We start from the raw sequence: 24,378 nt of genomic DNA, 5'->3' as shown, positions 1-24,378 counted from the left end.
GGAATATATAATTCAATATGAGTAGATAAATTCTGAATTTTCGGGTAATTGGATGCAGAAAGTTGGAAAGTGCAGAGTTGGAAGAGAATGAAATGAAGACGATGTGAACAACTCTTATCAAGTAATTGTATTTTTATCTAAATAGAGGTAGGTTAGTGCGTAGGATAGTCCGATACGATTGGGACACCAGCTAGCTGCGAACACTCGGCCATAAACTCACCTAATCAAGCGGCTTTTGCAGATATGCTTGCATTTATTGCGATATCGTCCGCATCTGATGCAACCATCATCGTCCTCAAAATTCACGGAACTGTAGGAACACCTATTGAAAGTCGGGCCCTCGTAAGACAGACCGGAAACTACCATTCTACAGGAAACCGGAGACCACAATAAACTAGGTTTTCGCACCACCGGGAAAGAAGCCGGAAATCCACCTGAACAAATCACACCCCGAGCCGCTAATCAGTACTTAAAAAAAAAATAAGAAGTCGAGTGCTTGACCTGTAATGAGGTTTGCTGCTGCGAAGCCACCAAAACACCGGCAAGTTCAGCTCGGCCGAGTTCGAGGCGAAGGATGGCAGAAAATCGATAACGAATTCCACTGAAATAATTCAATAATGAATCGAGTCGGATGCCGCACGTGAAATCGAGAGCTGCACCACGAAAACAATAAGTTGATATTTCCGAGAAGGTGGGTGATGGATGCAGCTCCGACAGGTGGATTGGCTGTCCGCTAGACGAACCGTGCCGCCCGGAAGTATCGCGCCATGGATCACCTGATCGTGGCGAGAGAGTTGCGAATCCGAGCGGAGAGGCTGCAATCTTTTTCTGTTGTCGGCCTACAAACTCGGGTTTAGGCTGAAAGTTAAAACCGATTTCGGCACTGTTCAAGGTCGGGGCAAATTATTGTTGATCGATGAAAAAGTCTGGGGAAAGATTAGTATAATTATATAATAAAAAGAAAAAATGTCAATGATTGATCATTACGCGATGGTTCGTGACCCCCAGTGGCGGTGCTGTAAAAATTTGTAGGAGATGCGAGATCTCATAGTAAAATAGTGAATTATTTCAAAAGGAGTAGAGTGTCACTTTTCATAGCGAGCCTGTGTTCACCCGCCGAATGTGGTGAGCCATGAAAAGTCACTTCTCCTCCGAATAAAACATGTTTTTTTCAAACGTTTTGAAATTCATAAAAATCTGAAAATCCAACATCGAATAAGATTCATATTAACGATCGTTATAATCGATTGATCAATGGACTATTTGCCTAGTTACGGTTGTCATGCTTCATTAATTTTGACAGACATGAAGTAACGGGTGTTTTTTTTTTCGAGGTATATCACTTTAAGTTGGCATTACTGTTCAAGATGGCGACCGATTTAACAGCTGTCAAGTGATTTATTCTCAGTTTGGTTTGGCAATTCATCATGAATAGACTCACGCTTGAACAATGCTTGCAAATAGTGCAATTTTATTTCGAAAATAATGGTTCTGTGCGGAATACGTATCGCGTCCATTTTATTTTGTTTAGCGATGAAGCGCACGTCTGGTTGAATGGCTACGTCAACAAACAAAACTGCCGCATTTGGAGTGAAGCTAATCCTCAAGTGTATGTCGAAACACCGTTACATCCAGAAAAACTGACTGTTTGGTCCGCTTTATGGGCTGGTGGAATCATTGGTCCGTACTTCTTCAAAAACGATGATGGCCAGAACGTTACAGTCAATGGTGATCGGTATAGAGCCATGATTACTAACTTTTTCATTCCTGAATTGAACAACCATGATGTCCATTAGCTGTGGTTCCAACAAGACGGCGCAACATGTCACACAGCTCGTGCAACAATCGATTTATTGAAAGACACGTTTGGTGACCGCCTAATTTCACGTTTTCGACCTGTGAATTGGCCTCCAAAATCTTGTGATTTACACCGCTAGACTACTTTCTGTGGGGCTATGTAAAGTCATTGGTCTATGCGGATAAGCCACAAACCCTTGACCATTTGGAAGACAACATTCGCCGTGTTATTACCGATATACGGCCACAAATGTTGGAAAAAGTGATCGAAATTTGGACGTCCAAATTGGACTACATCCGAACCAGCTGCCCGGAAGTATCGTGCCATGGATCACCTGATCGCGGCGAGAGAGTTGCGAATCCGAGCGGAGAGGCTGCAAACTTTTTCTGTTGTCGGCCTACAAACTCGGGTTTAGGCTGAAAGTTGAAACCAATTTCGGCACTGTTCAAGGTCGGGGCAAATTATTGTTGATCGATGAAAAAGTCTGGGGAAAGATTGGTATAATAATATAATAAAAAGAAAAAATGTCAATGATTGATCATTACGCGTTCATTCGTGACCCCAGTGGCGGTGCTATAAATATTTGTAGGTGGTGCGAGATCTAATAGTAGTAGAATAGTATATTATTTCAAAAGGAGTAAAGCGTCACTTTTCATGGCGATCCTGTGTTTACCCGCCGAATGCAGTGAGCCATGAAAAGTCACTTCTCCTCCGAATGAAAATTAATTTTTCAAACGTTTTGAAATTCATAAAAATCTGAAAATTCAACTTCAAATAAGATTTATATTAACGATCGTTATAATACGCTCTATTAATGTGACGTCACACACCGCCATTTTTGGTTCTCCTGTCAGTGTTCGGAATCCAAACAAATAAATTGTCATTCAAATTAGTACGGTGTCGTTGAAGGAATTGGCTTATTTTCATAAATAAGAGTATTTGAGGAACCATTTTAGTATCAATTGATAGACAGAAGGAACGAGGTTAATACCAGTAAGTTTGAATCCTGTATCATTCCCCAGATTTTGTATAAAGCCGTGTTTATTAGTTGAACTTCAAGTTCGAACTTACTGGTATTAATCTCGTGCCTTCTGTCTATCAATTAATAGTAAAATTGTTCCTTAAATAATATTATTTATCAAAATAAGCCAATTCCTTCAACGACAACGTACTAATTTCAATGACAATTTGTTTGTTTGGATTCCGAACACTGACAGGAGAACTAAAATGGCGGTGTGTAACGTCATCACTAATAGAGCGTATTGATTGATCAATGCTCACTTAATTTTGACATACATGAAGTATATTAGCTGTAGACTACACTTTTGCCTCCTGCGGACGGAAAAGTAGAACTTTTCGATTATCTTGTCAGTCAAAATATGACGTTGTTATTGTAGTTTGAAAATACTATATTCTAGAACAAGTTGCAGAATGGGCTCCTATTCCAACACGAATGCGAAATTCGAAAACGAGCGACGAAGGAACGAGTTATGATAGTATGAGTGTTGGAATTGCGTTCTGCAACGAGTATTAGACGATATTTTCTCTATTTCAGTCAAGTTTTGTGGAATATTGTCGAAATTCAATGAAAAATTCAGATTATAGATCCTAGTGACTTTTGTATTGTATCTTGGCAGTTGGTGAGACTGTTACGAAAATTGACAGATTGCGGAATTTGAATTTGAATCGTACATTTCGAAATAATCATGCATTAAATTCGTGAATTATATCTGACGAAATCGATTCAACACTACCAGAATTAAAAGAAATTGAGAATAATGCCCCTTCAAAGGGGGGTGTATAAAATAAAAATCTTTGATTTTCGAATACATAAATATCCTCCAATTATCTAATTAATTTCAAATCGTTTCAAATCGTTGTTCTTACGTTTCTGGAGATTTTGCCCCCTTCCCATGTTCGCACCTCCCTAGAACCGCCTCTGCATGACCTTAATCGTCTATCCCATTAATGTTTCTATAATTCATTTTCACTCATTTCCCTAGAACCATTTGATTTACATTCAATAGAACATTCGAGGAAAACTCTTGTTAACCACATATATCTTGTATTCATTTTATTATCTTTTGTTTGCGACATCGACGATATGTAAATAATTTCAATCTACTGGAATTTTAATGGAACAGAGCACAAGTATTTTCCAAGATGAGCTCAATCTTCCTCTGAAATTAACAAGAAAATCTGATCTGTCAAGGCCGTAGCCAAAGATTCTAATTTCAGCGAAAACACTCTCAACTTCTTCAAATTGAATCTTTTATTTTATTGTTATTCAGAGGTATTTTCTAAATTATTTGATCATTTGATGTACATTTTTCAAGCTATCTTGAGTAGTTCTCAAGTTATTTGCCTTTTCTCTGAAAAAATAACTGACGAAGATCTATAAGAAATTGCGTATTCTAGAGCACAATGTAGAGAATCAAATGTGTTTGATGGGATATATACCGGGTGATTTCTTCAGGTTGAATTAATCAAAAATATCGAAAAGAAAACATCTCACAGAAAAATGTTTCGAATAAAGGGTTAATGGTTCTGATTCGGAAGTCTACTTATGCCAGATCCTCTTTCATCTGAGTCCTCTTATGGGGCACGGGGTCAACTTTAGAATTTCAAAAGCAAACCCCTATTTTTTATTGAAGGTTCGTATTTTACCAAAAAAAATACAATTCTCGAAAATAAAGCGTTCGCGGACTCTCATTTTATTTCATGTACAATTATTGGTCACAAACTCCGCAATACTTCTCTAGAGCTCAAGTAATCACCAATTTCAAAACAACTGATCAGTAGTTTTGAAATTAGCGAGTACTACATACAAGTAAACGGACCAAACTTCTCATTGATATTCACCTACTTTTTTATTGTGTAGATTCATTTACAAAGATGCAGTTTCTACTTCTTCATTTTATGTTTAAATATCAATAATATTGACTAATGTTCCAAGTTATAATATTTTTTATTTTACGCTGATAATGTTCAACTTTATTCGTAATTAGGTTAATTAATGACTCTAGCTCATTTAGAAAAATATTGCTCATTTTTGAAAAAGTTTTACAAGATAACTTCCAGTATTAAAATCAAGTCATCGATCTATTATTATCTTAACTGCAGACAGAGGTCACAACCATTCAAGATTCCGCCTTTCTCAAAACAAAATCTTTTTGAGCACTCGTCATCGATCAGATCGCTCTATCATTTCGTCACAATGTTTATATTTTTCGCATTTTGAGCCGAGAATGGTCTCAAACGATAATTCTTACTAATGACAAATTCATTATCAAACTCATCCGTCCGGCTATAAAAACTGGCAAAAAAAAGCTAGAAACTTTTTGAAATTTCGGAGAAAAATGAACAAAACTATGAACATCTGACTTAGCGCCCCCTATCAGCAGAATCATGAGTATATTTTTCCTTAATCAACAAGATGTTATCTCTCTAACGAGATCTTATTTGCTCAAAAATGTTGAGCCAAACTGAAGTTACAGACATTTCAATCAATCCGATTTCTCCCTTTCTCCCACCCTTATTTGATGTCGTAAAATCGAAAGTGATAATTCAAAAAGATACAGAATTTTCCAAGGATTACAGTGATGATATTTTTTCATCAACTTGATTTGAAATATTTTCGAGTAAAATTCATTTTTCTACTCGACGATAGCTATTAAGCCCCCTAGCGGTAGAGGTATGAACTTGAAAACAATTTCCAGTGTGTTTTCTTGTACACTTTAGTGGATTCTGAAATATAGCCGCTTACCTCGCTTATTTGCCCACCCTGTACAGTGAATTACTTCGATTCGTTCATCTCAAATTTACTGAATATAATACACTCAGGTGTAGAAAAACGCAAAAAATTGATATTTAAAGTCTCAAAGTTTGTTGTTGAACCCTAATTTTGAAAAATCCTGTGGAATACTTTCGTGGTCAATTTTTTTTTCAAATTAACAATTTTCACCAAGGTTCCATTTCCATATTTTGTTTTTTTCTTCATGGCTCTAAGTGCACTAGTTCATTTTTAAGAGAGGAATAAACTTATCATCAACGGGTTAATTTAAGAAATGAAATTTTCCTCAATACGCTATTCGAAACCTCATCAACAGTATGAACCGACGTATGCAGGCAGTAAATAAAAAAAAATAACGTGGATTAAAAGAAAAAACGTTAAAAAACAACATTAAGTTGTTTACGTCACAGTTGAATTTATTTGTTTTGATTTTTTACTTGAATTCAATAAGTTTTCATAAATAAATTTTGGACTGATTGATTGTAATTATTACTGAACAACATATTGTTGCCTTCTCATTGCTGTAGACTCAAACTGAGATTCCACACTCATATTAAGGCACAACACAGTGAGCAAAGTCATATCGTAAAAATTTCTGCATTTCTTTAAATTGGGTAGACTGTTAATTCGTCCCTTAAAAATGAACTAGTGCACTTAAAGCCATAAATCAAAAAATTAAATGTATATCGATAGAACCAGGTCGACGATCATAGAGAGAAATTAAAGCCGGAGTTCCCCAAGGATCGGTGATAGGACCGCTTCTGTTCAACTTATACATGACAGACATACCAAAAATGAATAGATGCAAAGTAGTCCAGTTTGTAGATGACATCGCTATTCAGTATCACAGTAGAATGCGGAAAAGATAGATCTATATAAACTGATTGAATACTTCAAGAAATGGAGATTCAAAAGATCGAAAACAGTTGCAATCTATGTAGGCTTGGTTAATCGATCGTCTAGAGGTATGATTCGATTACCTGGCCTTTCGTCTTTTCTCCGTGACTTTGTTGGATTTGTAATAATGAAACTCCTTTGAATTATTCACATCTATTTACAAAGCCACAATTATACAGTGAAAACTCAGTATTGAGAAGATCCCAATAACGTCCTAATAACAAGTTTCTTACTACTATACGGTATACGGTACTGAATTTCGTCTCTAACTCTCGTTTAATTGATTACTCGAAACGTCTTCGTCGTACTTCAAGTTTTCGGTCGTCTCGTCTTTAACTTGTTCGCGACTCGTCTTAATCTAGTCCGCGAACCGTCTTTTCGTCTTACGTCTTAAGTTGACCGACCGAACTTGTCTCGTCTTTGATTTGAGTTAAACTGTACCGTCTGTACCCGTCTTCGGTTTAATCTTAACTGTGCTCGTCTTCGGCTTAATCTTGCCTGTTCTCTCCGTCGATTGGAACTACCCTGTCTCGAATATCCCTTCCTTTCGTTTTGGCCACACCTTTGGGGGAAGGTACCATCCCCTAGTCCAATGAAATCTTTTGTCGTACCGCCCCCAAAGATCTTCGCGGATTCTTGGAATCGAATATTCTAGAAGAACTAGGGCCTGAGAAAAAAGATGAAACACATGTGGCATAATCGTCTTGTTCTGAACTTTTCCCAACCCCATAAATCCCTTAAGTTTTACAATCGACATATGACATTCTTCGACACCCCGAAGACACATCCTTTGTGCATTATGTACAATAACCATTCGTTCCCTGTAAATTCTTTGAATTTGTCATGCCCTTGGCACTTGAAGAGACTAATAGGGCTCCACGCATCCGGTTGACCATCTCAATTATTTACAGGGAACAATAAACCGGATCCTACATCTATACTTCGGAGGAACAACAGTAAAGAAAGAGAAAGCAGGAAACGTCAAAATAGAAAAACAAACGATAGAATGGAAAAAGGAAGCAAAAGACCTGAGAGTAATTATAGATGAAAGAATAAACTTTAACAAACATAGAGAAGAAAACAGAAGAAATGCAAGGCAATTACACGGGAGACTGTACCCGCTGCTCAATCCAAAAAGTAAACTTTCCTATGAAAACAAGATGAAGATAATTAAAATAGTGCCAATGCCAAGCATTACGTATGCAGGAGTAACCTGGTATAATACGAAAGACAATAATAAAGATCATTTGCAAAATACACTAAATACAGTAATCAGAACAGCGGTTGGCGCCCCATGGTATATAACCAACCAACAAATCAGAGAAGAATTTAAAATTGAAACTCTTGAGAAAATAGTTAACGAACAAAGAAGGAAGACAATAGAGACGCTGAAACAGCATGAGAATAAGGAATTAAGAAAGATACTACAAATCAAAATAAGAATGACAGATAAGAGGAAATACATCTTTCAAAGAACCAAATAGAAGATAAAAAATGACGTACAGTAAGGAAAAAAGTCTCCTAATTAGACAACAGGAGGAAATCGAAGAAATGAAAGTATAGGCTTAGTGAATAAAATTCCAGTCCTTATTCAAAAAGAATACCTGAGAGTACAGAATGTTGAATAGGAATGATTATTGATGAACATTGGTTATTTGAAAAAATTTGACCATGAAATTATTCCACAGGATGTTTCAAAATAAGGATTTTGACAACAAATATCTGATTACCTCTGTATAGTGACTCATAAGCCACTATTCAACAATATATTGAGTATGTGAGTTAAAATGAATAATCTTATCTGCAGTTAACTGAAATATTTTTGAAAATTTAGCTGAAAATAAGAAAAGTATGAGACTTCAAATTCTACCCAATATCAAGTTGTGTTGCATTTTTTTTGCACCTGAGTGTAAAACCTCTTCATCTAAGGGTTGGAATCATACAAAATAAGTATGTATTTGCGATATACATATACAGGGTGTTTCCTAAACATGCGGCAAAAATTCAGGGGGTTATTCCTTGGACTATTTTAAGCATGTTTTGTCCTTGGATGATTTTTGAAAAACCTCTTTGTTTCGAAGATACAGGGCGAACAACATTTTTCATATTTTTAAAATTAATAATAGTTTAAATAAAAATGCGTACCGCACTGTGTTTACTAAGTAGGTACAATTTATTTTTAAATTTGTTTAACAACATTCCAATCACTAAAAACGGCCAGTTTTTTGACTAAAAATTGCTAATACATCACAAAACGAATTCAAATGAAAACCGTGTTTAATCTGTATTCCTTTACCATCTGCACTTATCAATTTTTAGTCAAAAAACTGGCCGTTTTTAGTAATTGGAATGTTGTTAAACAAATTTAAAAATCAATTGTACCTACTTAGTAAACACAGTGCGGTACGCATTTTTATTTAAACTATTATTAATTTTAAAAATATGAAAAATGTTGTTCGCCCTGTATCTTCGAAACAAAGAGGTTTTTCAAAAATCATCCAAGGACAAAACATGCTTAAAATAGTCCAAGGAACAACCCCCTGAATTTTTGCCGCATGTTTAGGAAACACCCTGTATTTCATGAATGTACATTTTCATTTCTCCAATAAAAGAACTTTGAGGTTTGATTCATTAAAAAAAAAACTATGGAATCGTTTAAGACAAAAATTTCTTATGATATTTTACAGTTTATACAGGTTGCTGTGTTGATTTTAAAGGAAGGTTAAAAGATTATTGGTTCAATTTATGTAAAAATTTTTGTTCTTCGTCTTTGAGAGAATTCTGAAATGTTATATTTTGAAAACCTTGGTGGCTAATTTCCCCTAGTATCCGCCTCCCATTTCTACGCCCTATTTCTAGAATTTGCCATCGAGATCTTGTGATTTAACATCTTCAGACTTCTAGAAAAGGTCTAGGTCTAGACCAATGCTCTATAGCCGATTCAAGACCTTAAATATGGAATTCGTGAAGTTATCGAAACCATACAGTCGCAAATGTGTGACTTGGTCATAAAAAATTTCCACAAAAGGATATGGTGCGCAACTCTAGCCGTGACGGCCATTTGGCTGATATCGTTCTCCATCTTTAATGACATTCTCTTTAGAATGAATAAACATCCATTGATTTCTTGTAAAATAAACTAGTGAAAATGAAAACTCCAATTCGAAAACAATCTCGAAAGATTGTAAAAGTACATTAACGTAATAACAAATCAAAATTGTTGGGATAGGTACGTTTCTCACATATCAAAATGAACAATAAAAAATAGAATACCTGATAAGTTATGATAACACCCATGATATTCGGATCGATTAAATTACTAGATAAGAGGGCAGTTCCATTGTTGCAAATATATAACAAACCTTTTGAATCAGCACTTTAATTTGCATCATATTTTGTTTATGTTAGTAAAAATATCTTTTTCATGATTAACAATCGTTGTTTCAGGATTATCAATTCCCAGTTTCTCATGGAATAATAAACAAAGAACGGCTATCTGTGATTCGAAATACAAAAACTGAAAGTAAGCATTGTCCGCGAGAATATTTCAAAGCCACAGTAAAAGAAATATACTTTAAAAATTTAACTAATTGGTTTCTTCAATACAGAAAAAAACGTAATAATTATACATTGCATTATCCGCTTTTAAACGGGACTATGAATTGTCATATTTTTACCCAGAATCCTTTCAAAATGCAAAAACTGAAAGTAAGCATTGTCTGAGAAGGTTAATCAAGGTTATCTGATAGAAGCCGTAGTTCAAAGAATATAATGTAAAAAATGTCCTTAATTAGTTTCTTTAATAAATGGTAATTTCAATTATCTAATATATGACCTAGGGACAGGGTATTTTATTCGATCGTTTTCCATTAAATGTATCCGACAAACTCGAACGATCAAAGACAAGGCAAGAAAGTATTTTCAAAAAGTTTTCCCAACAGATAGTGTATTGCGGTATAAATTAATTGCTTAGATGAATCTCAACTCTGTCGCAAGACTCAATCGAGTGAATTGTAGTCTATTTTGTACTTTCTCTTGAAAATGATGTTTTCACAGAAATTCAAATATTTTGGTTACATATGATATACCACTTATGAAGACTGGCCTTACAATAAGTCATTTAATTTATTTAGTACCTAACTTATACTAACTTATATATAATAACACCTATCTACGTACCTAAGGGTGTACATTACCTTTCTCTATAGGCATTTTATTCTGTGCGGAAATGGCTTGATCGATTATTTCAATTTTTGAAAGAAACCTTGGTATTGCAATTTAGAAAAAACTAACCGAGTTGTTTTTCACAAAAAAGTTTTAAGTTTTATATCACTTTGAAAGGTTTATCAATCATTTCAATTTCAATCATGGAATTTATGTAAACTTTTGGTTCACAGTATCAATTGACATCAATGTTGTGATTCAAAACATACTAATTTCTCGCTCAACAACGGTAGCTACCATAGTGAGAAATTTCTCTCAAAATTAAGATATCCTTATAAATGAAAGGAGACACTGTTCAGAAAAATTGAAGCAACTTCTGAGTGCTTGTGAATATTCTCATCTGTGAACGAATCTCTCCACAGTGTGTTCTGAATAAAATCTTACTTTTCATAAATAGATCGCCTAGGTAGTGTTTTTTCCAATTGAGATTTTTATCTGTATCAACTATCAAATGATCATGTTAGCAACCTCTGAGGCAGAGATCGTTGGATTGCCCATTGCCCAACTCCATCAAAGATCTCCGGACGAAACACCACAATTCCCAGAAGGGGGGGCGCACCTTCTAAATTTGGCTCGAGAACGACTGGACAAAATTTATTACTCCTTTCTGGTTCTTTTCTTTTTTGTTTTCAGATTTAATTATAATATATGCGTGGTCAACTTTTAATGAAAATGAAGGAAAGGATTTTGTTCGGACGAAGAAGCCCTCTAATATAAATATATCAGCTTATTTTGTAAACAAATAGGTACACAATTGACCATATTCACCGTCGCCATATTGTTTTGCGACAATACCAACTACCCAGTGTTCCCAACGAAGAAATATTGAGTTTACTAGAAAAATTCCACAATATAAAGTTTATAAGTGAAGTTTATGTGTACCTTTTCTGGCTACTATGCCAGATAGGCTTGTTTGGTACAATATTTCGCAAAAATTTCACCGTTTGGAAATAAAAACATTAGTGAAAGGTAGTTTTATATACAAATTAACTGTGGCCGAGTGTATAAATGAAGGCTTCGCTCCATTTTTGGAAGTGGTCAGTGGAAGAATAATCTCTATGGCTGATAGTATTTTTGATATAAACAATATTTTTCTAATAAACTCAATATTTCTCCGTTGGGAACACTGGGTAGTTGGTATTGTCGCACAACAATATGGCGACGTTGAATATGGTCAATTAATCACTACACCTATACGGAGAGACAAAGTTTTTTCTGAGGTTTTTATCTGTGTTCTTGTATAATATCGTTCACAATTCTCTGCTAATACTGAGATTTATCGACATATGCTTCATTGTTTCAAGTTAACAATTTTTTGTACTGATCTTTCTCAAAAGAATATATATATAGAGTATTCCGGGAAGAAGGCAACAAACGCATACCATGAATAAAGGTCCTCATGGAGGACTTGTATCAAGAGGTCGCCTGAGTGCCTTCGTTTGGGCATAGTATAAGGAAAGGATAGTAGGCCAACCGCCGTTTGACGGCAAGGCAATAGTCACCAGGGGTCGCTACTGTAGTTGGATTTCGTGACTACCCAAAGTGGAGAAGTAACTCGATAATAGATGGCACTGAATCATGAGCTACAGATGGCGCAGAAATAATACGATAATTCATTCAGTGGCGTGGTTGAAAAGGGTTCGCATGACATTGCCAACAATTTTTATGTTATTATTAAGTTACCACTACATTTGAATATTCGAATATTCATTGAATATTTATTCAAAATATAGAAGTCTTCTGACCACTCTATTTCAAATATTTTAGTTCTTCAAAATAACACCAATTTTTTAGAGGGCTCCACTTTACGGACCAATTTTTGACAGTAAAATTCGAGTTAAACGTGACTACAACTAGATGGCGCTCAACATCAACAAAATCGAAAAAAGCACTACACTGGCTTACTATCCTTTCCTTATACTATGGTTTGGGATATACAGGGTGATGTTCAACTTATGAGTGAATTCCACAGTTTTATAACTCTTTAATTAATCGACCGAATAATTTGAAATTTTGAAGTTTTGTTACTCTTTACTATCGCCTTCCTTCAATATTTCTGAAATCGAATAAATCAGATCCGGACTAGGAAAATTACAGCCTTTTTCTATTCTCGTGAATCCTGTACGTGAACATTATGTTTTTTTTTCGTTTTCGTAACCACAAGTTCAAGATTTATTGAACTAAGAAATATCACCCTGTATGACGACGTCAAGCAAAAATTTTTGTTATAAATTAATTCTTTACATTGGTCTTGTAGTTACAAAAACCAAAAAAAATAATAATATTCATGTTTTGGGTGATCCAATATTCACGAAAATAGAAAAAGGCCGAAATTCAATTTCACGGCAAATGCGAATATGTAACGAATCGTGAAAAATGTTTCGTACAAAACTTTTGTATTTTTGCCATAGAATATGAATCTGCAATAAAAAAACAAAAGGGTGAAGTAAATGGAAGGGGTTTTAGCATAAGCGGACTTCCCTCTCAAAGCCATCAACATTGGAAGATGTTTAATTTTCGACTGATTCAACCTAACAAATTCACCAGGTACAAGGTCTATAAATCTACTAAATCTATAGACCTTGCACCCGGTATATGTGTATTCTAGAACAAAGGTCAAAATTGTAGGTTAGGAGTTGAAACCTTTTTACCTTCCAAATGTTCATTACTGGAAATAATAATCCAAAAATGAATTTTCCGTTGAGAATATTGAGCATCAAAGTATCGATGTTTCAAAAACTGAAAAATCGTTGAAATACTCGTAGATATATTCCGGTGAAAGGGTATTAGTTTGAAGAAGACACAAGACACAGTTAATTTGAATGAATAAAATGTCGTTCATGTGATTTCAGTCCCGCTGATTTTATAAATAACCAGGTCTGAACAATAAACACCAGATCAATATGACAACTCATAATTAACTAAACCAATATCACCAAATTGGAAATCTTTCAACCACTACTTCTACTTGTTTCAAAATACTGTTTCACATGCTATCTAAATTGCATTCAAAGAAATATATATCGAAAACTCACAATTTTTTACTGACAGGTCTCATTGCTGTTAATTACAATCAGAGCTTATTATCTGTAACTATCAGTGGATAATTGAATTATCTTCTAGTTTGGCTTTTGAATTATGGAAACCGCTTTAATATATGAAGTTAAAACAGTACTTAGGAGTAGTAGTAGCATCAATAAATACCACATCAATTGTTTTACTAAAATTTTGTAATATTCAAATGAAGTCAAAAGCTTATGTACATCGCACTTTTAAAGGTAAACCGTTACTAAACAATAACATCCAATTTTATAGTTAAGCGATGAAACGAAAATAAAAATTGTTTTTTTTTTCTATAATATTCAAATCCTTGACATTACATATCTTTCTTGAAGCAATATTTAACTTATTTAAGCTTATCACAGATTGCAATAAAGTAAACCTTCATGAAATTGTTCATTCTTATATCCGGTCATTATTTACTATTGGTTTGGATTTAGTAACGGTTTAACAGTTAGACATTTATACACAGAATATCAAACCTTTTAGCAAAATGTCTGCGTTTCACCAATAGCATCTCTAAGAGAATCAGTAGAAAGCAGTCAGTAAATTGTTACATACATGAAAACCCTGAAAATAAACAAGAAATTAATCATATACTTTTAATGAGGGTATGAAATTGTAGAATTATTCAAAATATATGTTATACACTAGCAAATATGTATTCAAAAATTTTGAGTATCAGCGAAGAATACTTGTAAGTATTAAGCCACAATACTCCGTAAAGGCGGATGGAAGGACGATTAGTCACTGAAGACATATTCACTCATTTTTTATAAATAAATGAATAGATTTAGTGACAGATAAATGCAGGACTAACCAGACATCTTTTAGGAAGAGGAGATACAACTCGAACATTTTGGCGTTACTTAACTAATGCAACTCCAAGATATAACAATAACAAATATATTTCAATCATGACAGCAATTTGAATCTTTCATCTTCCATGTCTATCCTCCATCCTTTGATTTGTTGATTAATGTTTCTGTTACAGAATGGGTGCGTTTTTGTTTTTCATCAACCGATTTGTTTACGATTGACGTGAGGTGACGTCATTAAATCCATGGAAAACTTAATAATTCGAAAAGATGGGGATGAAAATAATGAATTAAAATCCTTTTTTTCATTGAACATAAGCTAATTGCTAATTCTGTACCCATCTATGCTAACAAATATTTATGATGCTCATGGTTTCTCTAAGTTTGAGCAACAAGAAAGATGAAGAAATATCTATGATGACATTCAAGTTCAACAGAATACAGAAAAACAATAATAACATTTATGTTGGTTATAGGTTATTTCATATAATAATATAAGAGCAAGTTAAATTTTTGTTACTGAAATAAGTTCGTGTAACATTTAATTTCATATTTATATGAATGAGTTGTGTTAATATTAATAATAATTATCAATTATTTGCTAGTGAAGATGGATTCTGAGAATGAAGAAAACGGAATAGATAAATCTTTTTCCACCTTGACTAACTGCAAACATGAATTCCAGGTTCATATGAATAGTTATAATTATACTATATAAAACTTTATTGGCATATTTTTTTAGGATGATTCTGATTTTCAATTTGAGACGTTCCTCACAGATGAAGACACTGATTGCGACGAAGACTTTGTACGTATGCCGTTCCATCAAAAATATATTTACTCCTCAACAATTTTTTTACAAAACAATCCTAAGTTATTTTTCTCCTTTTGCATAACTTCAGTTAAAATTAGTTCTGGCATTTATTTTTATTTTAATCATTTATCTCTTCTATTTCCTGTATCATCCAATAATTTAATTGCTCAGCAAATTGTCCATTTTTCTTTTGGACAAATTTTTGAGTGAGAATTTTCATTTTCCTATTATTATTAATAAGCATCACCGATTCATTTTGAAAATATTTTGAAATTCATTATAATTCTGAATCCATTCTGACAAATTTTCCAGATTGTAGCACTATAGATATTATATTTTTGAATATATAACATATATAATTCTCAATTTTAGGGTTGTCATTAGGTAATTAATTTTTCTTCTATTGAATAAAATTTGTTGAGATTAAATTTATGTTTATTTTATGAAAAATTTAAAATATTCAAATATGTAATAATTTCAGGAAGACAATTTGGTATATTCTAATAATTCAAAAGAGGGAGAAATAGAAATCTCCAATTTTGAAGATGTCTTGAGTATTCAATCAGATATATCTCAAAACTGTTCATCAACATCTGAAGATTGGAAAGCTTTAATTAATTCCCAAAATTTTGAATTACAAAATGTAATGACAAAAAATCGTGAAGAAAGAGTAATGTTGCTGAAAATGTTCCATAGAATAAAGGAAAATCTTAATGATATTCAAAGTAAAATAAAACCTTTACGAGAATTATGTGGAAAAAATGAACCAAAAAAAACTTATAACATGTACTTAGGAGAAATTGGAGCCCCCTATTTCAAAACTAAAAAGGACCATTTTTGTAATAATCCCAATCTAGACACATTGAATCGTAAAAAAGAGGGCGTCTTCTCAATTTATCAAACGATATTGGCCCCAAAGTGGTCTAAAAATGAATGTGATAATCTAATAAGGGGTGTAAAATTAACATATAATCTCAATAAACAAAAAGCTCTTCTAAAAGAAAAAGCTACCATAAAACGAATGTTGAATAATGACTTGAATTCAGAAATGATATCTCAAAACATTGATAGACTTGAACAATTGGATGAGGACATTAGGAATCTAGAAGCAATTGGAATAAATGATTTACCTCCTTTATTAGGGAATGAATATATAGATTGGTATCATATATCTACAGAATATTTAAAAGGTAAGTTGCTTTTAGTACTTTTAAAAGTGATTGTATAATTTTTCATTTGTTTTAATTTAATTTCATTTTGATTATTTTCATTTCATATCCTGCAGTATTTTTCTTTGTCACTGAGTTCTTTATATTGCAAATTATTATATCGATTTTCTATTTATAGTGCATTCCAACTCAAACATATCGTAAAAGGTGAAAGCTTAGAAACATATACAAAGTCTGACATTTAAAAGGATGCATGTTCATTACTTGAAAATGAAACAAATGTTAAAAAAGGCATTAAATGTTGATTAAGCTTCATTAATCAAGTAAATGTGTTTTTATTGAAAGGAAAGTTGATGATCAAGTTTTTCAGCTTCACAAAACATAGTAAAGGTTTCCAGTTGTTCCAATATTAAACGATTTGTATAGGAAAAACTAGAATTTACAAAAATCATTGTCTGTGAACTTATATGTGACATATATATGGAGCTTTAAATGATGCATATCATCATTAATGATCCCCATTCAAGTTGCATAGGGGTTGAGTCCTCAAGATGCTGAAAGCCACCAAAATTTATCCTTGATTCTAAAGCTGACATGTCATGCAGTGTTTGTAATATTTCTTTCATTATCTAGTTGTTGGACATATATCCTTTTAAATGCCACTATCTGTATTATGTTCATGAAGTTCTGAAAAGTCACTAAACCATATCAATTTTTAAACTATCAGGTGTGTGAATAAGTCTTCCCGTTTTTTTTCAAATTTTGAGCCTTTATTGTGAAAAAATGGTTACAAATGAATTATTGAAAGTATTGGTCATCGCTAGCTACAACTTTTCCCCATCTTTCTGGCAACATACGAATCCCGTTGCGAAAAAATTCGACCGGTTTGGCCTCTATCCAGTCATCCACCCATTTTTTGGCTTCCTCGTAGGAATGGAAGTGCTGGTCAGCCAGGCCATGCGTCATCGATCTGAAGAGATGGTAATCAGACGGAGCAATGTTTGGACTATACGGCGGGTGGGGTAGGACTTCCCATTTGAGCGTTTCTAAGTATGTTTTCACCGGCTGTGCGACATGTGGGCGAGCATTGTCATGTTGCAAAATAACTTTGTCGTGCCTGTCGGAGTATTGTGGCCGTTTTTCTCGCAGTGCGCGGCTCAAACGCATCAATTGTCGTCGATAGACCTCGCCTGTGATCCTTTCATTCGGTTTCAGAAGCTCATAGTAAACCACACCTAGCTGGTCCCACCATATACAGAGCATGAGCTTGGCGCCATGAATATTTGGCTTGGCCGTCGATGATGATGCATGGCCGGGTAGTCCCCATGATTTTCTTCGCTTCGGATTATCGTAACGGATCCACTTTTCATCGCCAGTCACGATACGATGCAGAAAACCCTTTCTTTTATGTCGCTGAAGCAGCTGTTCGCAAGTGAAAAAACGCCGTTCGACGTCTCTCAGCTTCAGTTCGTACGGCACCCAATTTCCTTGCTTTTGGATCATTCCCATGGCTTTCAAACGCTTGGAAATGGTTGTTCGGTCAACTCCCAATGCTTCAGCAAGTTCTTCTTGCGTTTGACACGAATCTTCATCAAGCAAAGTCGCCAATTCTTGATCTTCAAAGATTTGCGGCCGCCCGGAACGCTCCTTGTCTTCCACGTCGAAATCGGCACTTTTGAAGCGTCGAAACCATCCGCGAACACTTGAATCATCGACACAACCTTCTCCATAAGCTTCCTGAAGCAACCGATGCGCCTCGGCAGCAGATTTCTTCAAATTGAACCAATAAAGTGAAACTTCCCGCAAATGACGTCGACTCGGCTCAAATTTCGACATTTTCACGATTTCAAAAATTTATGATTCGAAAAAATTTCAACTAATGTGTTAGTGTGGAATTGTTGACAGATGAATAAGCTTTGATTATGACATATGTAACCATTAAATACTCGCACAGTATTGGTGGCGCCATCTCTTACAAAAAACGGGAAAGACTTATTCACACACCTGATAATATAAATGAAACAAAAGATAATTTGAATTCTTTTGTTAGTCAAAAAAAAAAAAAAACACTTGTGTTGAAATGTACAGAAACTAGTGGTATAATATAAGAAATTAACTTTCACGTTTTTATTATTTTTCAAAATAGTGTAAATATTATTTGAGATCTGTTTTGACCTTTTTTAATTCACCTACCACAATGTCGACATTTGTTTTATTTTTTTTTTTGTTGATAAGTTATCTTGTCATCATTTTTTATTTCTCATGACGAACATCTAATTGAAAATTGTTTGGAGTTCCAGAAATGTTTTCTGTAGTGCATAGTGCTTCTTTCATTTGTTCTCATAAATGTCAAATATGGTAATGTTTGGTGTTATAATTTCACAGATAAACACACTGCCCAGGAATGTTCCTCTTTTTGGCACATTTATTTACATCCTAACATAAGTAAGTCTAACTGGTCAAGTGAAGAAAATGAAAGTATAAAAAATTTGGCAGTAAAATATAAGAATCAAAATTGGGATCTGATAGCAGAGGAACTTGGTACACATCGCAGTGGATTTTCTGTTTTTCTTCACTACTCCAGTGTTTTATGTAATCAAAAACTAAGAGTTCGATTCACAGAGGAAGAGGACAAAAATCTCTTACAACATGTGGAAAGTAGAAGAAAGGGATGTTATGTTCCTTGGAATACAATTGCTGGATTATTTCCAAATCGAACCAAAACGCAATTACACCATAGGTAAGTTTCACTTCTCTAAATTTATAATTCTGGAACCATAGTTAATTTTCAAATTTATTTTGAAGGATATATTTGGTTTTAAAATGTTTTCTCAAAAAGTGCTCGGTGAAATATCTTAAAGAGGGGGTAAAGAAAAAACTTGGCTTTTAGTTCCATATTTTCAATTGTATATCATTTACATATACATATATTTTTAGGGTTTCAATCACTTTTAAAATAAAGATAATTCGCTTATCAATTCAATTTATACTTGATGACCAAATTAATGTTATATTTGTGGTTGGGATTTCTTATCCTATTAAAAGCTCTAATTTTTAACTCCTTGAACCAAGTAATGTAAATGGAATAATTTAAGATCTCTGTAGACTAAGTTCTTCATATCAAAGCTGAAGTAACTGTCGATGGGATTTTTTTAGTCAACCATTTTAACTTGTGATTGTATTACTTTCTCAAATATTTTTGATAGTGTGGGCAGCATTAAAATGGGATCAAAATCAACGTCAGGCTTCTAAGGAAATGGGTTAATCTTGTCCTTTTTCTATAAAGTGAATGGGACGCCATTACTCTGTAAAAAGTTGTATGTGTGACTTGGGACTGGGAGTATTTATTAATGATCGATTTAACATCCTTTCCAATATCATTAACACCAGCTGATTTCATCGAGATTCTCTTTTATCTCAGTGTCATGGATGCATTGACATTTCATGAATTTAAATTAATTATTCTTCATGGAAAATTTTATTGGGTTTCTCAACAATCCTAACGATTAATTGATAACAATTCATGAAATGTCACATTTAGTTATTGAGACATCGATTTTCTTTCTGCGTTTGCCGGAAGTCACAGACTACTCTCCACAGAAATGGAGGTTTTCAAATTCTTCCTCAATAACTTTCAAAGTATTCATTTTAGGTTTAGGGTTTGCTTAAGTAACCCCTCCTCTTTTCATACCTAGAATTGACTGAAATAATGAAAAATAGGGGTTCTAATTTGAAAATCTTGAGTTTTGATGAATTTGAGTTGTCCAAGTTCATGATCTTCGATAAACACCCTGTACATTTTTGGTTCAAACCACAAACCGTCTGATAATACTACGTATTTGCAGAATATTTTTTGTATTCTTCTTTTGATATTCATATTTCATCCATGTTTTCTTTTTTGCAGATATAAATATTTCTTGTCAAATTCTAATCATCGTACTTCAGATTTCTCGGAAGCTGAGGACATCCTAATAATGCTTTTAGTTGAACGTTTTGGTCGAAAATATACCACGTTCACAAGTTACCTGCCGTCCAAATCATACATGCAAATAAAATCGAGATATGATAATCATTTGAGACTAAAAAGAATAAGAGGTGCTTTTACTTTAGAAGAGGATGAACAAATATTGAGGCATTTTAATAAAATGAGTGGTGAAATAACACCCCTTATGATGCAAATGAATAGAAATAGACTGCAACTAAGACAAAGATATAAGACATTAAAAGAATATTTCAACAAAAACCCAGGTAAATCTTTAGAAGACATTCCACGAAGAAAAGCTAGAACAGATGAAACTTCCCGAAAGTTAGAATTCTTACAACATATGGTGGATCGATTAAAAGATGAAAATGAAATTCCTACTATTGGTGAGATTGAATTAAAACTAGGACAGACAAAAACAAAACAATCAAATAATGATCATGATTTAGATGCATTGCTTACAAATTTTTTCAATACTTCACATACAATCGAACAGAAATCCCTAGAAATATCCTCTATTCAAATCCAAAATGCTGCAGATACAATGTATAGTATACTTCAACATTGGGGAGTCAATCTTCAAATTCCTTCAGAATTAAAAAAAAATATAACATTGGATATAATTGATATTGAAATTTTAAATTTGTTGAGAGATAAATATCGTTCAGATATTCCAAGATCTTCAAGCACCATAAATAATATACTTCCTCCCAATACCAATTCCCTCATTGGTTTAAGAGGTTTACTGTTGGAAGATCAATCATTCAAAAAAACTAAGATGAATCTAACCCTGAAAGATAAACTTTCTGCTAGAAGTGATACAACACATAATGAAAAATGCCTTTTTTTGAATAGATTTATTTCTACATTCATGTGGTCAGGATTACTTTCAATTGAATCTCCAAATATTCATCTATCAGAAACAAAATCAGAAATGAATAATTCAGGAAAACGTAAAGAAAATAGAGGAGATAAAAGCAAAAATAAAGGAATAAAAAGAAAGTTAAAAGATACTCACAATAATTCGACCACAAATAAAATACAGAAAAAGGAATATAACCAACACACAGAACAACAAAGATTTAGCTCACGACTGAGAAATAAGAAACAAATATCAGAGACAAATGAAGAAATATTAAAAAAAAAATGTCAAGCATCAGGAGCACCTCTTAATGAGAATGTAAGCCACCAATCCAGTTTAGAACATATGAACTGTATTACAAAAATTCAAACAATGGAAAAGTTAACAAATAGGGAAACTTTCAAGAATTCAAAAATTAACTTGAATCAAAGTAGCTCTCAAATTATTCCATCAAATCTTACGAAAATTGATAAAAGTGAAATAGTTAAATTACTACAGGGTAAAAAACCAGTGAAAATATTCAAAATTCAAAGTATCAAGAATCAAGATGGTAGTATATCTACTATAACGAAACCTTCGAATATAAAAATCAATGAAAAAAAGCAAAACATTGAAGAATTAAAAAAACTAGGAGTTTCGGATTTAATTGCTCTAGCTGATAATATAAAGAACAACACTGAAGCAAACCGGAATAATTGTAGTCAGAATACAAATACACAGAATAATGTGCTTATGGATTTGAATGATATGAAAATGACGCTCAAGAATTCTATCAGGAACAATAGTGGAAGTAAACTTTGCTCTGATAAAAAAGATTTGGGTTGAGGTGAAAGACAGAGAGTTATAGGTGAAATCCCAGAAAGTCTAAATAATGGTACAATCTATTTGTATAAAAATAAAGTGAGATCTGGGATGAATTTACATTTTACCGAATCTATTTGACTCAACTACTTGAATAGTACCTGTTATTGGGAGAAATGTTACTAAGTTATTATTTATATTAAAAATGAATCTTTAATCAAATAATTTATTATGTATCAATAAAGTTATTATCAAAATATATATATTTTTTTGAATGAATATAAAGGGTGTTTTTTTTAGAGCTATAGAACTTTAAATTGCAATAAAACAACGATGGATTATTCAATTGACATGAATTTTATTTATCCGCAAGATAATCTTGTGGCATTACATTTTAAATATGATTTCTGGCATATGACCCCCACGGCTGGCTCGGATGTAGTCCAATCTGGACGTCCAATTTTCGATGACTTTTTCCAACATTTGTGGCCGTATATCGGCAATAACACGGCGAATGTTGTCTTCCAAATGGTCAAGGGTTTGTGGCTTATCCGCATAGACCTATGACTACATAGCCCCATAGGAAGTAGTCTAGAGGTGTTAAATTACAAGATCTTGGAGGCCAATTCACAGGTCCAAAACGTGAAATTACGCGGTCACCAAACGTGTCTTTCAATAAATCGATTGTGGCACGAGCTGTGTGACATGTTGCGCCGTCTTGTTGGAACCACAAATCCTGGACATCATGGTTGTTCAATTCAGGAATGAAAAAATTAGTAATCATGGCTCTATACCGATCACCATTGACTGTAACGTTCTGGCCATCATCGTTTTTGAAGAAGTACGGACCAATGATTCCACCAGCCCATAAAACGCACCAAACAGTCAGTTTTTCCGGATGTAACGGTGTTTCGACATACACTTGAGGATTAGCTTCACTCCAAGTGCGGCAGTTTTGTTTATTGACGTTGCCATTCAACCAGAAGTGCGCTTCATTACTAAACAAAATGAAATGGACGTAGTGCGCGATACGTATTCCGCACAGAACCATTATTTTCGAAATAAAATTGCACTATTTGCAAGCATTGTTCAGGCTTGAGTCTATTCATGATGAATTGCCAAACCAAACTGAGAATAAATCACTTGACAGCTGTTAAATCGGTCACCATCTTGAACAGTAATGCCAACTTAAAGTTATATACCTCGAAAAAAAACACCCTTTACAGGGTGACCAAGAGATTGACGTCAAAAAAAAAAAAAAACAGTTCCCTCGTGTCATAGGCTATTCGAATCACCTCTATGTATGTTATGTGATTTTTCACGGTTCTCGAGTTATGAATTTCTTTATGAACTTTGAGAATTTTCGATTTGACCATCTTAAAAAAGATATAAAAAAAAGTACAAGACTTTTCTGTAAATTTTTTTTTGTAACTCAATCTCCATGAACTGTACTTTTATACATAAAATAACCAGCTTTGTAACTTCGATAAAAATTATGGAAATATTGGTCCCAAGTTGTGAATTGGATTACGATCTGAATTTCGAATCAAAATTAAAAATGTAAAAAGGCTAATTTACGGTTTCTTAGTATGCTTAAAATCTGCGCTCAACAGTCAGCTTTTAGAATAATTACTAAAAAATGGTACTTAACAGTCTACTTTTGCTAGAATTAGCCTTCAAAGTCAGCGAGGTGGAAAAAATTAAAGAACTAGACATTGCTAGATAGTTATTTGGGCTGTTTCCATCATCTATGCGGTTGGTTGATGATGGAAACAGCATATTGGCAAGAATAACCCTGAACTTCCGTATGCGCTCATTGGGCAGGGCAACCTCTTGCCGTTGTCAGGAGCCATTGTGACCTTGGTGTGGTGGTTAATTGTGAATTAGATTGGTAAGAGCACATCACGACAATTTGCAATAGAGCCAAGAGGACTGCCCATCTCATTCAGCGCTCTATTCGTGGTTGCAATATCAAGACCGCCAAGTTGTTGTACACAACTTCTTCTTCTTCTTCAGGTGCCATCTCCTCTCAGAAGGTTGGCTATCAAAATGGCTACCTTCATCTTTGACACTGCAGCCCTAAACAACTCAACAGAACTGCACTTGTACCATTGTCTCTAGTTGTTTAACCAAGAGATTCGCCTTCTTCCGATGTTCCTT

The 24,378-nt window shown here is 33.8% G+C and overlaps 2 protein-coding genes across 6 annotated transcripts in view; one reads left to right on the top strand and one right to left on the bottom strand.

The window, feature by feature from the left end:
• The window catches only part of LOC123672578 (lysophosphatidylserine lipase ABHD12-like), a 49,448-nt gene extending 34,672 nt beyond the window's left edge, over positions 1-14,776 (bottom strand). The window contains exons 1-2 of one of the 5 annotated variants that reach the window (XM_045606735.1): positions 14,593-14,776; positions 14,334-14,342 (exon numbers count right to left, since the gene is read on the bottom strand). In XM_045606735.1, the coding sequence (XP_045462691.1) occupies positions 14,334-14,342; positions 14,593-14,630 (47 nt within the window). In that variant the 5' untranslated portion in view covers positions 14,631-14,776. Of the gene's footprint in view, positions 1-220; positions 695-13,747; positions 13,786-14,254; positions 14,343-14,592 lie in introns of those variants that run through there. The other 4 variants (XM_045606736.1, XM_045606738.1, XM_045606737.1 and 1 more) reach the window with 4 other exon arrangements.
• A 281-nt stretch (positions 14,777-15,057) lies between these two features.
• LOC123673016 lies at positions 15,058-22,479 on the top strand. The gene is made up of 5 exons (XM_045607397.1): positions 15,058-15,275; positions 15,333-15,398; positions 15,886-16,594; positions 18,959-19,313; positions 20,478-22,479. The coding sequence occupies exons 1-5, from the start codon at positions 15,201-15,203 to the stop codon at positions 22,240-22,242; spliced, it is 2,970 nt and encodes a 989-aa protein (XP_045463353.1). The 5' UTR covers positions 15,058-15,200; the 3' UTR covers positions 22,243-22,479.
• Positions 22,480-24,378: the final 1,899 nt, after the last annotated feature.

The sequence above is a fragment of the Harmonia axyridis genome, chromosome 2 (genome assembly GCF_914767665.1).
Source record: "Harmonia axyridis chromosome 2, icHarAxyr1.1, whole genome shotgun sequence".
Classification (NCBI taxonomy): domain Eukaryota; kingdom Metazoa; phylum Arthropoda; class Insecta; order Coleoptera; family Coccinellidae; genus Harmonia; species Harmonia axyridis.
Note: the sequence above shows the minus strand (reverse complement) of the source record. Positions and strands in the feature narration are given on the sequence as shown.